The 14,223-nt window shown below is 40.6% G+C and overlaps 1 protein-coding gene across 3 annotated transcripts in view; it reads left to right on the top strand.

Moving 5' to 3' along the window:
• Positions 1-14,223, top strand: part of LOC124267149 (exportin-1-like) — a 28,853-nt gene extending 14,630 nt beyond the window's left edge. For all 3 annotated transcript variants that reach the window (XM_046702039.1, XM_046702040.1, XM_046702038.1), the window contains exons 15-26: positions 4,536-4,692; positions 5,402-5,565; positions 6,089-6,223; positions 6,606-6,710; positions 6,829-7,014; positions 7,737-7,859; positions 9,936-10,007; positions 10,164-10,239; positions 10,369-10,623; positions 11,170-11,332; positions 11,821-11,917; positions 12,194-14,223. In XM_046702039.1, the coding sequence (XP_046557995.1) occupies positions 4,536-4,692; positions 5,402-5,565; positions 6,089-6,223; positions 6,606-6,710; positions 6,829-7,014; positions 7,737-7,859; positions 9,936-10,007; positions 10,164-10,239; positions 10,369-10,623; positions 11,170-11,332; positions 11,821-11,917; positions 12,194-12,340 (1,680 nt within the window). In that variant the 3' untranslated portion in view covers positions 12,341-14,223. The remainder of the gene's footprint in view (positions 1-4,535; positions 4,693-5,401; positions 5,566-6,088; positions 6,224-6,605; positions 6,711-6,828; positions 7,015-7,736; positions 7,860-9,935; positions 10,008-10,163; positions 10,240-10,368; positions 10,624-11,169; positions 11,333-11,820; positions 11,918-12,193) is intronic.

Below are 14,223 nucleotides of genomic sequence, written 5' to 3'. Positions count from 1 at the left end.
ATACACAAGCTGTGGCTGTCTACATCCCGTTATTCAGCAGCGACACAGCAGACCTTGCTGGCCCTTCCGTTTCGGCTGGGAGCGATGTTGTTTCCGGGGGCACAGCAGGTCATTCGGGAGGCTGCTGCAGCAGCTACCTCCTTCAAGGACTCTAAGGCCTTGTTAGAGCAACCACGGGTTTCTCGCTCCCGCTCTCCTGTAGCAGGTTCCTCCTCCGGGGCACAGCCTACACCTGAGTCTGCCGTCTGGCTTCGGCCGCTGGGCAGGGGTAGCAGGAGGCGCCGTCCCGCCAGAGGTAAGGGCAAGGAGCAGTCCTCTTTGTCTGGCGCCCAGCAGCCTTTTCGCGGTCGAGGGGGGTCTGCCCCGACCTCCCTTTAAACCAGCTGGCTGTCGCCGTGGGTCCGTCCATGTCAGTTCAACTGCAGGGGACCACTCACGCCCTCTTACCACACGTCCCAGTGGGGGGCCGCCTCTCTCTATTCCTGCCAGAGCTATCCACCGTCAGTGTCGGCCATCTACCACTGTGGAAGCGAGGCCCGCCAGAGTTCATCGGCATACGTCACACTCCGGTGCCGCCATGTCCGGTCAAGTTCAGGCTTTGCTGGACAAGTCCGCAATAGAGCGCATACCACCGGGCGAGGAACAGGCGGGGTTTTATTCCACATACTTCCTCGTTCTGAAGAAGGACAGAGGGTTCTGTCCCATTCTCAACCTCAAGGGGTTGAATCGCATGCTAGAGGTTCCATCCTTCCAGATGGAGACACTTAGCTCGGTGATCTCTTCTGGTCAGCCCGGTGATTGGCTTACGTCGATCGACCTAAAGGATGCGTATCTACATGTGCCACTTCATCCATCGTTCAAGCAGTACCTCCGGTTCTCTTACGACGGGATATATTACCAATTCACGGTGCTCCCCTTCGGCATATCCACTGCCCCCAGGGTGTTCACCAAGCTCATGTGAGTACTGGCTACCCTCGCAAGGTCGCAAGGAAGGCGTTGTTACCCTTACCTAGACGACTGGTTGCTCAGCGCTCTAACTCAGCCAGCGAGTCTAGATTCTACCCACACGGTGATAGACATTCTAGTTCGACTGGGGTGGATTACCAACCTCAAGAAATCAGACCTGGTACCCACCCAGGACTTGGTTTTTCTCGGGGCGAGGTTCACAACTCACAAGGGTCTTGTCTCTTTGTCAACCAACCGGGAGATGGTGTCTTCGTTCCTCTCCCATCCCCAGGCACCAGCGCGGACTTGCCGCCGTATGACGCAGTAGACGGAGGCAACTATCTCTGTCGTGTGGCAGGCGCGGTTGGTTATCTGGACAGTTGACGCTGCTTTCAATGGTGTGTTACTGATATATCCGCTGTTATCATATTTAACTCCTTTCGATTCTCTCAGGAGATAATGGTCGGTTGTGAGTTAGGTTTCCCCCTTACGGTGCTCTTATAATAGATTCACGATGTGGGCGGGTTTTGTTACTTTCGCACTGTGTGCGAATTGCTTTGCTTAACCTATTAGGTCGGATCTTAGTACTTTCCTCCCTGTTGGTTAACCTCCCATCATGCCTCTCGCGGAAGCTTCCGGACACGTGACAGGTGAGTGTTGTGGCGTCTGTTACATTCTACCTAACGATTGCTATTTATGTGTACTTTGACAGAATTCCCTCTTCCCTAGCCTCCGGTCTTTGGGAGTCTGAGATAATGCATATATGTACGCCAAGGACGATCTCTATGAAAAAGAATTAGCTAAACCTGTAGAGGTTTCCAATTCTTTGAAGAGAATCGTCCTTGGGGTAGGGCCACCCACCTCCCCGCAATTCTGTTCACTGATTTATTCAGCAGAAAGAATGATGATACGGGCCTAGGTGCTTACCTGGTTGGCTGCCGTATACTAGATAAAAAAGATTTTATTTATTGTACAATATTTTTATTATCCCCCTCCCCCGCGCTTTTAGCACGAAGCGGGGGATATAGTATTAGGCTCCGTCCATCCATCCGTATGAATTGGAATATCTTAAGAACCGTTCACTAGATTCTTTTCATATTTGGTACCTAGGTTCATCACACTGTAAGAAAGGTCCAACTCAGGTTTGGTGACCTAGACCTTCATTTCAAGGTCACTAGGGGACTTTCACGTTTTACCTGCATGTTAAGCTATCTCAAGAACTGTTCACTGGATTGTCTTCATATTCAATACCAAGCTTTATCTAGGGAAGGCGCAGGGCCCAGTCGATTTTAGTGACCTTCACATTATTTTCAAGGTCATGGCAACACTTTGAAGATTTCAGCATGTTAACCTGCATGTAATGCTATCTCAAGAACTGTCACACTGGATTGTCTTCATATTCAATACCAAGCTTTATCTAGGGAAGGCGCAGGGCCCAGTCGATTTTAGTGACCTTCACATAATTTTCAAGGTCATGGCAACACTTTGAAGATTCCAGCATGTTAACCTGCATGTTAAGCTATCTCAAGAATTTTTTCCTGGATTTTCTTCATATTGAACCCCAAGCTTTATCCAGGGAAGGCGCAGGGCTTAGTCGATTTTGGTGACCTTCACTTAATTTTCATGGTCACAGAGACACTTTGAAGATTTCAGCATGTTAAATTGCTTGTTAAGATAGTCAGCAAGATATCGCAAAAAATATTCTGTGGATTTTCTTCATAATTGACACCAAGCTTCATCTAGGGAAGGCCCAGGGCCCAGTCCATTTTGGTGACCTTCACATAATTTTTAGGGTCACGACGACACTATGAAGATTTCAGAATGTTAACCTAAATTGTCAGCAAGATATTTTAAGAACGGTTAACTGGATTTTCTTCATTGACTTTCAAGACCTCCCTTGAATGTGTTTCAATAAGCAATTTCTTTAGTACTAGTTTTGCATTTTCATACACTATGACATTCATGTCAAGGTCAAAGTCAGTCTTGAAAATATGTGTGTGTTTGAACAACTAAAGAGCAAGATAATGTTTTTGTTGACATTTAACTTCATCTTAAACTTTCATTACTTTATAAGTTGGATTTGATATTTTGCGGTGGGGGATTATGTCACCTTAGTGACAATGCTTGTTAAAACATTGATATAACTGTCACATGACATTTTCAGCCGCAGAAAATGCATATATGTACCCCAAGGACGATTCTCTTCAAAGAATTGGAAACCTCTACAGGTTTAGCTAAATTTCTAATAACAGAAGATAAAATGACTTTAGCGTTATGTGTTACAAGCAGAACTTGTGTTACATGCACACACACTTAAAAATCTTATAAAGTTTCAGCATTTAATGCTTAAGAAGGTACAGTCAAACAAATTTGAAGCTGAAGGTTCCCTTGGTAAGTTGTGTTTCTGCACCAATGCTTTCACAAACAATTCAATGTAATTTATATCAGAATTCAGAATCACTGAAAAAATCTCCTAAGTATGTTTTTTAAATTTTATGTTCTCTTTGTAATCTTTCTTAACAAAGCTAAGACATCGTTCACAGTTGTTAATAAATTGTGTTATTTGTCAAACAACTAAATCATATTTCAATTACTCTACAAGTATTCTGCTGTTCACAGAGTTTGAAAAATGTTCACACTCTTTCACTTATACACCAACTCCTTTGTTCATGTAACAGGATAGCAAACACAAACACATTCCTTTAAGGTTCAATTTGTTTTTAAACTTCAGAAGAATTTCAAGGAGACTCCCTTCCTATTCCAAATGCAATACTCCTTACAACTTCAAGTAGTGCTTAAGTTGTATCAGGATATATTGTCTCTTGTGGCGATACATCGATGTATCATGGACCCTCACGATATAAATATCCTGATATGTTGCTTAAATGTGTTTCCCATTCGATGCACTTGTATCGCGTTGTTGACGATGCAAACATCGATACTATCAATGAATCGTTACACCACGTGTGTGCATGCGTGTGCTTGTGTGAAGGTCAAATGAAATGTGCTTTTGTTCAAGGTTGTTTAAGTGTGTCTTTGGGATACTGACCTACTTCAGCGTATGAAATAAGCCAAAATTCCAGCCAGACATTAGGGCTGGTAACTTCAAAATGTTACCAGCCCAAAATGGATTTAACCAGACCAGACACCAAGATACGGTGAATTTACTCAGATTTTACCAGACCATTTGGCTGGGGCTGGCTAGCTGTAAATTTAGACCGTCCATCAGAAATCTAGCCCGTCTCAAGCGGTCAGACGGGCCTTATTTCATACACTGCCTACTTTGATTAGCATGAAGTTACTACTTGTGAATGTGATTGGGTTTTTTCTATTTGGTTGATGTTAATATTGCTTGAACATCAATGTACAATCACTACACTAAAATACTGAAAGTGTTCAATCATGTCATTTATTGTATGCAGTTTTGAGAGCCTATAGTGTATCTTTGATTGTTACAAGCTGATGAGCTGATGTCTGTTAACAGATATTAATTTTGTGACAAAATGGCTCGTTATTAGAATAAAATGAAAAAGTCAGATACTATTTGTACATATTTGACTTAACTGAAAACACTGAAATTTTCTTTCCAGGATTTGTTAGGTTTGTGTGAACAGAAGCGGGGCAAGGATAATAAGGCGATAGTTGCCTCCAACATCATGTATGTGGTTGGGCAGTACCCACGCTTTCTCAGAGCACATTGGAGGTTCCTCAAGACTGTTGTCAACAAGCTGTTTGAATTCATGCATGGTAAGAGTCCTTAGAAAAGTCTCCATCATTTTGTTGAGAAAGGCAAAATGTTTGTAGTTTCATTTGCCCATTGAATAATAGCTGGCAGACTAGATTAAATATATTACTGTTCAATATAACATTGTAACTAGCAATATTACATCTGCTAAATGGTGTAGTGGTTAGAGCATCCGCCCGGAGAGCGGAAGGTCGCGGGTTCCATCCCCTGTCTGCGTCATACCAAATAACCTTAAAATATGGTACTTGTTGGTCCCTGCCTGGCGCTTGGCATTAATGGGTACAACAAGGACTGGTCGTCTCGGAGTCGGTATAATGTGTCTGAGTGGGGTATTCATGCTTCACTGCGACATGGTATCTCAGTGGGCTAGCACTATAAAACCAGCTGAAGTCTGGGCTAGTACAAGCAGCCGCACATACACATACACACGCATGCACGTCATCATATGAGCGAAATATTCTCAAGCACGACGTTAAACCCAATTTCATCGCACCTCACATCTGCTAAATGTTGAAATATAGAAGGTGTGAAGTAATGCTGTTCTAATACAAGGGTTTACCTATGTCCTTGACATGAAGTAGTTACCTAGCATTAGCAGTTCTCATCTTCATGATTAGTTATCTATCAATACTGTATTATACATGCATTAAAATATATACAATGCCTTTTCTTTTTTTGCTTCATCAAGGTTTGTAATCTGACTTATTACAGAAACTCATGATGGCGTACAAGATATGGCCTGTGATACATTTATCAAAATAGCCCAGAAATGCAGGCGTCACTTTGTACAAGTGCAAGTTGGGGAGGTAATGCCTTTCATTGAGGAAATACTAAATGGAATCAACACTATCATCTGTGATCTACAGCCTCAACAGGTGAGTTTCTCCCAACACATAATCACATTGTGGGCAAGGTTTTTGTTCCAAAGGGGGGGATAACTCTCCTTTTGAAATGGTTCAAGCTGTGATCCAGTTTCTTGCTTCTGGTTGGTTATCAACTCAGTGTCCACCAAGATTACTTTTAGCATGTAAAGGCAGAGCCAGTTTCTTGCTTCTGGTTGGTTATCAACTCAGTGTCCACCAAGATTACTTTTAGCATGTAAAGGCAGAGCGAAACTTATATACATTACCCTGTTGCATCTGTATTAGACTGATACACAAATGGACACATTGGGGGATGACAGGAAAGACGCCATCAAAACCAGCGTATTGTCAAGTCATGTCATAAGTCAGAAACTGGGGCATTGCCAGTATGGGCTGACAGTATGCAAACTCACTTTATTTATCAGCCTATTTCAGATAAAAAGCCCTTAACTATACAGGTTAATTGAGACACCAAATTGTTTGCAGTAAGTCACAGGCAGTGTAGGATTTTGACCACATGTTCATCTATATACAGGTACATACCTTTTATGAGGCAGTTGGTCTAATGATCAGTGCACAGACAGACCAGGTTTCTCAGGAACACCTTATTGAAAGATACAGTCTCCTACCCAACCAGGTGTGGGATGGAATCATCAATCAGGCAACCCAGGTATGTTTTGGGGCACACATTTTAGCCCATTTGGATCAAATGTGAGCAATGATGTGTTGCATTGTCAGTCCTAAGCTCTATTCCCATTATCTTTACCTCCGAGATGACTTAAAGGATTAGATGTTTGAAAAACAAATATAGCATAGGTAACAGAAGGGGTATCATGTATGAAGTGTGACTTAAGTTCTGAGGATACTTATTTAGATGTAAACAAGTGCATAGCAAAGGCCTTCACATACTGTGTAAAATATGACATTGCTTGAACTGCAGTTAGTAGTTCTTTGTGAAGTGTGTACTTTTATTTTGGATTTCAAATAGACCGATTGTATTCATCTACAAGACAAGCTGGTATTACTTACAACATGATGATCGTTTCTTTCAGAATGTTGAAGTTCTCAAGGATCCCGATGCAGTGAAGCAGTTAGGAAACATCCTCAAAACTAATGTTAGAGCATGCAAGGCATTGGGTCATCCATATGTTGTCCAGGTAGGTTTTGTGAAGTATCCCATTATGCAGTTGCTTTTGAAAATAGAGTTGGAAAATCAGTAGTGATTGCTTGTGTTGTTGGTTGAAGTACTTACTTCTATGGTTGGTTATGTTGTAGCTGGGTCGTATCTACTTGGATATGCTGAATGTGTACAAAGTGATGAGCGAGAACATCAGCAGTGCTATAGCCACAAATGGGGAGAGTGTTACAAAACAGCCCCTTATTCGCAGTATGAGGACGGTGAAAAAAGAGACACTCAAATTAATCTCAGGCTGGGTCAGTCGCTCCAATGATCCACAAATGGTAAGCATAAACAATATGTTTTTATCTGTAAATCCTTTAGAATTCAGCTATGTTTGTCAGTCTTTTATGCAAATAGTTCACATTGACTGGCTTCTGTAACATTTCATGGATTAATAAGTGTTCTGAGTTACTTAACTCTTGAATCTAATATGAGCTTATTGCTTTTGTCTTCCATCATTGTAGACCCATTTCTGGTGTCCCCCGCCGTGATGTTGCTGGAATATTGCTAAAAGCGGCGTAAAACCAAACTCAGTCAGTCAGTCCATCATTGTAGACTCTCATGCTGCTAAAACTTAAGAATGATTTCAACCAATGTTGTCTTGAAAAACAGCATGCTTGCTGCTTATTTTGGTTGTTATGAGTGAGTGAGTTTAGTTTTACGCCACACTCGGCTGTATGACGGCAGTCTGTAAATTATCTAGTCTGGACCAGACAATCCAGTGATCAACAGTATGTGCATCGATCTACGCAATTGGGATGTAATGACATGTGTCAACCAAGTCAGTGAGCCTGACCACCCAATCCCGTCAGTCACCTCTTACGGCAAGCATGGGTTACAGAAGATCAATTCTAACCCGGATCTACACAGATGTATTTTGGCATTTGTTAGGTCACTATATGAGCGATGTTTTGCAGGTTTGGCTATGTCATAATCAGTCACATTTTACACTTGAGATTTAATCATCTTATTGTATTAGTTATATATTTATTTGTTTTTACAGGTAGCAGAAAACTTTATCCCACCATTGCTTGATGCTGTTTTACTCGACTACCAGAGGAATGTTCCTGCAGCTCGTGAACCAGAGGTTCTCAGTACCATGGCAACCATTGTCAATAGATTAGAGGTATGTCATCAGATTCCACTAAAGCCATGTTCAGTGCTTCAGCCAGGCAGTGCCATTGCGCCATTCACGCTAAAAAATTATGCAATGGCGTTTTTTTTCAATGCCAGAGCGTACCTATTGGCGCAACATTTAATAAAATCCACAGGTCTTCAATATTAACAATATTTGCAAAACATATACTTGGACAACGTGTTGACAGGCGAGACTTCTATGGCAGTGAACAGAAGATTGATGATAAAAAGTCAGATCCAGTAATTCAGGCAGACTTGTGCTTAAATGAATGGTCAATGCTCAAACAAGTGGTCCACAGTCAGAAGTACCCCAGGGACAATTTTGCTGTTCTCTGGAAACTGCTAGCGCAGAACCATTCAGAAGCATTTCCAAATATGATGAAAGTTGGGAAAATGGCATTATTGATGCCCTTGCAAACTGCCGACTGCGAGAGGGACTTCAGCGCTCAAAATAACATTCATACCCCCTCTCGAAATGCACTGAAACCAGAAACACTTGATCGTTTAATGACTGTAATGCTAGAGGGTCCAAGGTGTGAGGAATTTGAATTTGAGAGGGCAGTTAATGTTTGGAGGAAGACTAATGAACAGGCGGCTGTTAAAGAAGTAAACTAAAAAGTTGTGAATGTGAATATTTTGAGTAATATTTAGTTCCATGGTTACCATGAATGGCAACGGTCTCTGCAGGCACACGCTTTAGTAGTTAAGGTGCCAATCTTAATCATGTTTGTGTTGAGTTTGTATAAAGGGGTACACTTATGACTGTTGATGAAGCAATCATTCAGATTTGTCATGAGGTAGTCTTGGCATCATCATATAAGCTCATTCTTGTCCATTCCCTGTCCGTCTCAGGGTTACAATCTTAATCATTTCTTTCCCCGGAGCATAACTCAAAATTTTGTTTCCTCTGTTCAATATTTTTCAACAAAAATTGGTAGATATATCAAACAGAACCTAAGGTGGTGCCTTTTGCTATTTACGTTTTTTTGTCATTTTTATTTTTCTTGGTTTCCATGGAAACGTTTTGGACTTAGTCTTAAAGGGAGGGGTGGGCTTCGTTTCTGGAGCTTAACTCAGGAACAGTTCAATATTTTTCTGCAAAAATGGGTAGATATATGAAACAGAACCTAAACTCTAAAGTGGTGCCTTTTGCTATTTACAGATTTTTGTGATTTATTATTTTCTTTGTTTCCATGGAAACGATTCGGACTTAGTCTCGAAAAGGAAGGGTGGGCTTTGTATCTGGAGCTCAACTAAAAAAACTAATTAATATCTTTCTGCAAAACTTGGCAGATATGTTAGGCAGATCCCAAAGTGGTGCCTTTTGCTATTTGCAGATTTTTTACATTTTTATTTTCCCCGGTTTCCACAGAAAGAGTTCGGACTTAGTCTCAAAAGGGAGGAGTGGGCTTCGTTTCCGGAGCACAACTCGAAAACCATTCAATATCTTTCAACAGAACTTGGCAGATATATGAGGCAAATCTTGAAGTGGTTCCTTTTGCTCTTTGCAGATTTTTGGCATTTATATTTTTCAGGATTTCCATGGAAACGATTTGTACTTAGTCTTAAAAAAAATCAAGCTTGACTTTAGTAACTGTCAGATGATTTGTTCTTTCAACTATGTAGGGGCGGGGGGGACATGTCATCTTCTGATGACTCTTGTTGATTTTGTAAATGAACTGTTACCTAGCTAGAAGTAATTCTTTTGGAGTAGACATGTTCAACCTATGTCCCTATCTATATGACACCGTGAAAGTGATCACAAGACAAGCTCTACAAATATCTTGAGATTCTTAAACACTTTAGAGCAGTTAACTGAATCTACTTACTTGGTTAACCATCAGTGATTATTTGCAAGTTATGATAGCAAATCAAGCATAACAGTTAGAATTCTTGCATACTAGGAGAACCTGTATTGCTGATTTGAAAGTATGTATTTCAGTGTGTATACTGGCCAAGGGCATGACCCAAAGCTGTCCCTCCAGTCACTGAATTCTTCCTGCCATATTTAAACTTATTAGCCACCCCAAGCTAATGCATACAGATACTGTGATTTCTCTTACAGAACCACATAGCCAAGGACATACCACAGATCTTTGATGCAGTTTTTGAATGTACACTTACCATGATTAATAAGGTGAGTGAAACTTCTTTTCATGAGTAAAACTGTAAGTGGCTACATTTGAGTAAAAACTCATTATTCTTCACCCTTGATGCTATGCGATGATTGTTCTTTTCCATTGCATATTCAAGTTGTTGTTCTTCATCCTTTCTTTCATTCCTTCCATTGCAGGATTTTGAAGAATACCCTGAGCACAGAACAAATTTCTTCCTCTTACTGCAAGCTGTAAATTCTCACTGTTTCCAAGGTATGTTCAAGAAACATTGAATTCTGTCAACTGACAGGTTTCATATCAAAATCTGAGTAAATCATAATATTCGGTATTTCATCTTAACACTACAGCAGAACTGTAATACTGAACTCTTTTCCTCTTCAGCTCTCCTTGCTATCCCACCAGTACAGTTTAAGCTTGTGTTGGACTCAATTATCTGGGCATTTAAACATACAATGCGGAATGTGGCCGACACTGGACTAGACATTCTGTATGTATTGCTGCAAAACATTGCCCAGGAAGACAACAATACACAGAATCCTCAGGGCAAGAGTGCTGCTCAGAGTTTCTACCAGACCTACTTCACAGATATCCTTCAGCACCTCTTTTCTGTTGTGACGGACAGCTCCCATACAGCAGGTAATGCTTCAGTACAGGGTTTCCATGTCATATCTTTGTACATCAGTTTGTCGGACATACACCAAGTTTTTAAACAAGCATGTTACAATTGCCCAAGTGTTCAACAGCTTACCAGAACATGACATTTACAGTGTTTTAATATTTGTTGCAACTGGCAGATTCAGCTGAAATGATTGCAGCGGTTGCGTGATCCACTTTTCAGATTGGTATCATGCGTTTTTATTCACTTCATGTGTTAATGAGTGTGCAAATCCCCCGTTTCATAGTCCTGAGTCGCCACAATTTTGGAAACTATTTTCACCAATTCATTACCAGTATTAAGATCTTTGAAGATCTGGGTTAGTATTGGCTTTCAGCAATCCTTGGGTGTCATAGGAGGCAACTACCAGGTTCAGGTGGTCAGGCTCGCTGACTTGGTTGAGGCATATCATTGTTTCCCAGTTGCGTAAATTGATACTCATGATGTCAATTGCAGAATTATGACAACAAACAAAACTACTAATTTCAAATGTCTGCTGCTTTACACAATGTTTTTGTTACTTTCAGGGCTAACCATGCAAGCAACGATACTTGCCTACATGTTCAGTACACTGGAGAGCAGTAAAATCACCCTCCCCCTTAGCCCAAATATGCCTGCCGCACAGAATATTCAATACGTCCAACAGTTTCTCCTGAACCTCCTCAAGGCTGCTTTCCCACATCTCAACGAGTAAGTGCTGCATGAATTCTCTCTATCTCTATTCCATAACCCTGTTCCATCCTCATGGTAGATCCCTTATCCCCCGTTCCACAAAGCAGAACAAAGCTATTTCAGTGCTACGATTGTCTTGTAAGCCAATGTTAAAGTATGGGAGTTATGATCACCTCAGAGTTAAGATTGCTTGTGGAACAGGGCTTGGTTCCCATATCTTTTGTAAGAGGCTTCAAGAAACTAGTTTCAAGTTCAGTGAATTGATTGAACATGGCTCCTTAATGGTGAAGATCCTTGTTCATATTTACAGTTAGAGATTTTACAGTCAGAACTTCATGGAACCTCTGGCTGCCATGATACAGCTGACTTAGTTCTGACTTCAGGGTCGAGTAACATTCACAATGTAATTGTGCCTTCCTTCGTTCATGGTGTTCCTTACAGCTGTTGATGATCAGATCTGATTGAAATGTTTCAGTCATGCTAATTAAGTGTGTTTGTTATTTCAGAGCTCAAATCAAACTCTTCATTGAGGGTCTGTTCAGTTTTGACCAAGATTTTTCAGCATTCAAAGAACATCTGAGGGACTTCCTGGTACAAATCAGGGTAAGAACTGCTTATTTGTTTCTTCATTTGTGCTACAACAAACTGATTACAACTCTAATACTTTAACATGCAACAGTTGCAGAGCAAAAATTGTTTCATGTAAGACCCATGAGTTCTTAACATAATTTTACAATTTTGATACCTCAACACCCCGAGTTTAACACTACTAGATTGTAGACAGACCTTAAGGTTAATAGATCAGACTATCAAATCAAATGTGTTATATTTACAGAGAAAAAAGGGGCATATTATATTCTATATATTTTCCCTTTGCAGGAGTTTGCTGGTGAGGACATGAATGATTTGTTCTTGGAAGAAAGGGAAAATGCGATTAGACAAGCACTTGATGAAAAGCGCAAGATCCAGAGATCTGTGCCAGGTATCCTTGGACCACACGAGATTCCTGAAGAGATGCAAGACTGAGACAGAGTGTATCTGTGAACACAGAAGATATGAGCTGCAGCTCACATATCGTCCGGCCACACAAGCCATGATTGGTTCCTGATGCCAAACTGGATCAGAAGCATGGGGAGAAATATGCCTTTAAATAGATGACCATTTCATTCTTGATCGCTGTGTGTGACTGAGAGCATGCACTTCAAGACAGGATATTGAACAGTTGATAGTGTGTCTAAGACTGGAGGCAGCTGCTGTTTATGTAAAATTCAAGGAAACCGATGATGCCTGGTGATTTGAGAAGATTGAGGCCTGCTGCCTGGTGTTTGACATGGAGAGTGAATGTGATATGTTGGGAGTGGCCCAGTTGTGTGAGAGAGAGGTTGTGCTGGGCACTTGTGATAGATATTCCTGTATGTACACACATTGAACAATGGTGTGCCAGATCTGATCATCTGCATCCTTCCTTCATTGTATTGCACCACAGATACATATTTTTATTGTTACTACTTTTACACAAGTTGTTTGTACTGGTGCTGAATGCGAGCAACAGAGGACTGGCAATATGATGAGGGGCATGTACAATCAGGGCTCCTACATGACAAAAACTTAGCCCATTGCAGTGCCGTAGGCACACACCACATGAGACTAAAAAAGGGTCAGGACCACATGTTACTAAAGTAGTGTCATGGTTGACCCCAACTGTAGTGAAGAGGACCATTAAGAACGTGTTGTGCTGTTGTCCTCTCTGGCATTGTATAAATATGAGACTGCATCGTTTGTTTCTGTATATATATTTTGTGCCAAGCTGAAGACCATGATGACAAAACAGGTTCTTCATTCAATGTTGAATTTGGTTGTACTCTTGAACCAGCTGTGTTGCCAATTGAAGCAAGGGACACGTAAAGATTAAGGTGTAATGTCACTGCTTAGAAGGTTTAATGAAAGTATCATGACATATGCAACATCATTCTGAAACCAAAACTAGTGGTTAGCACTAACATGTGAATCGGGTATGAATAAACAGTTTTACACTTAAAAGACATTTGAGGATCATAGTGATGTTGCTGCAGAAAAATTATATCGTGATGACATTTTGGTTTTCTAGTTGAACTGTTTTGGCCACATGTTTGGCTAATACAATCAGCCTTCTAATGATGTTATTTGTTGTATGTTTTGCAAAATGTGCAGTGGTAATGCAACATCTGGATATATCACGTCTGACAATCCTAACATGCCTAAAACAAGGGAAAGAGGTGTCTGCATTTCAGCACAGATTGTGTGAAAACAAAATTACAAATATATCTTTAGTAGTAAATGTCTAAGATTAAGTTAAGAAAACAGAATATAACATGAATAGATAAGTGACATAAATGTTTTGGATTTTTTCTTTTTGTCAATGTGTCACTGAATGAACATATCTTCAAAATTGTGTTTAGGTAAAATGATCACATTCAAGGAATGAGAACTACCTCCATATTGAAGGATTGACTATGGACCCAGTATGTTATAACCTCAAATGAAATAGACATGTCATTCAGCACTGTGCTTCTTTATTCTTACTTTTTGAAAATTGTGTATGTAAGCAAAAACAAGTCATTATGCTGTAATGACATCAGCTTATTGAAAATAAAGATAAGCTACTGGATCCATATTGTCAATTCTTTCTTGATGCATTAGGAAACTATCCCTCATACCATCTTCGATTCAATAGAAGTGCTTCTATAAATGCTTCATTGAGGTGAACATATATTAATTCAATTCTCATTTAATACTGGATGTTGCTGTATTATCTGAAGCTGTGCAGCAGAGGTTATCAAAGAGCTTTATGAGTTTTCTTCTTCTGACCGAGGAGCTGACTCCTGTAGAAGTTGACTGAATAAAATTTATTTGATCTTGGTAACAAAATA

Source organism: Haliotis rubra, unplaced genomic scaffold (genome assembly GCF_003918875.1).
Source record: "Haliotis rubra isolate DU_JTF1 unplaced genomic scaffold, ASM391887v1 Scf13, whole genome shotgun sequence".
NCBI lineage: Eukaryota > Metazoa > Mollusca > Gastropoda > Lepetellida > Haliotidae > Haliotis > Haliotis rubra.
Note: the sequence above shows the minus strand (reverse complement) of the source record. Positions and strands in the feature narration are given on the sequence as shown.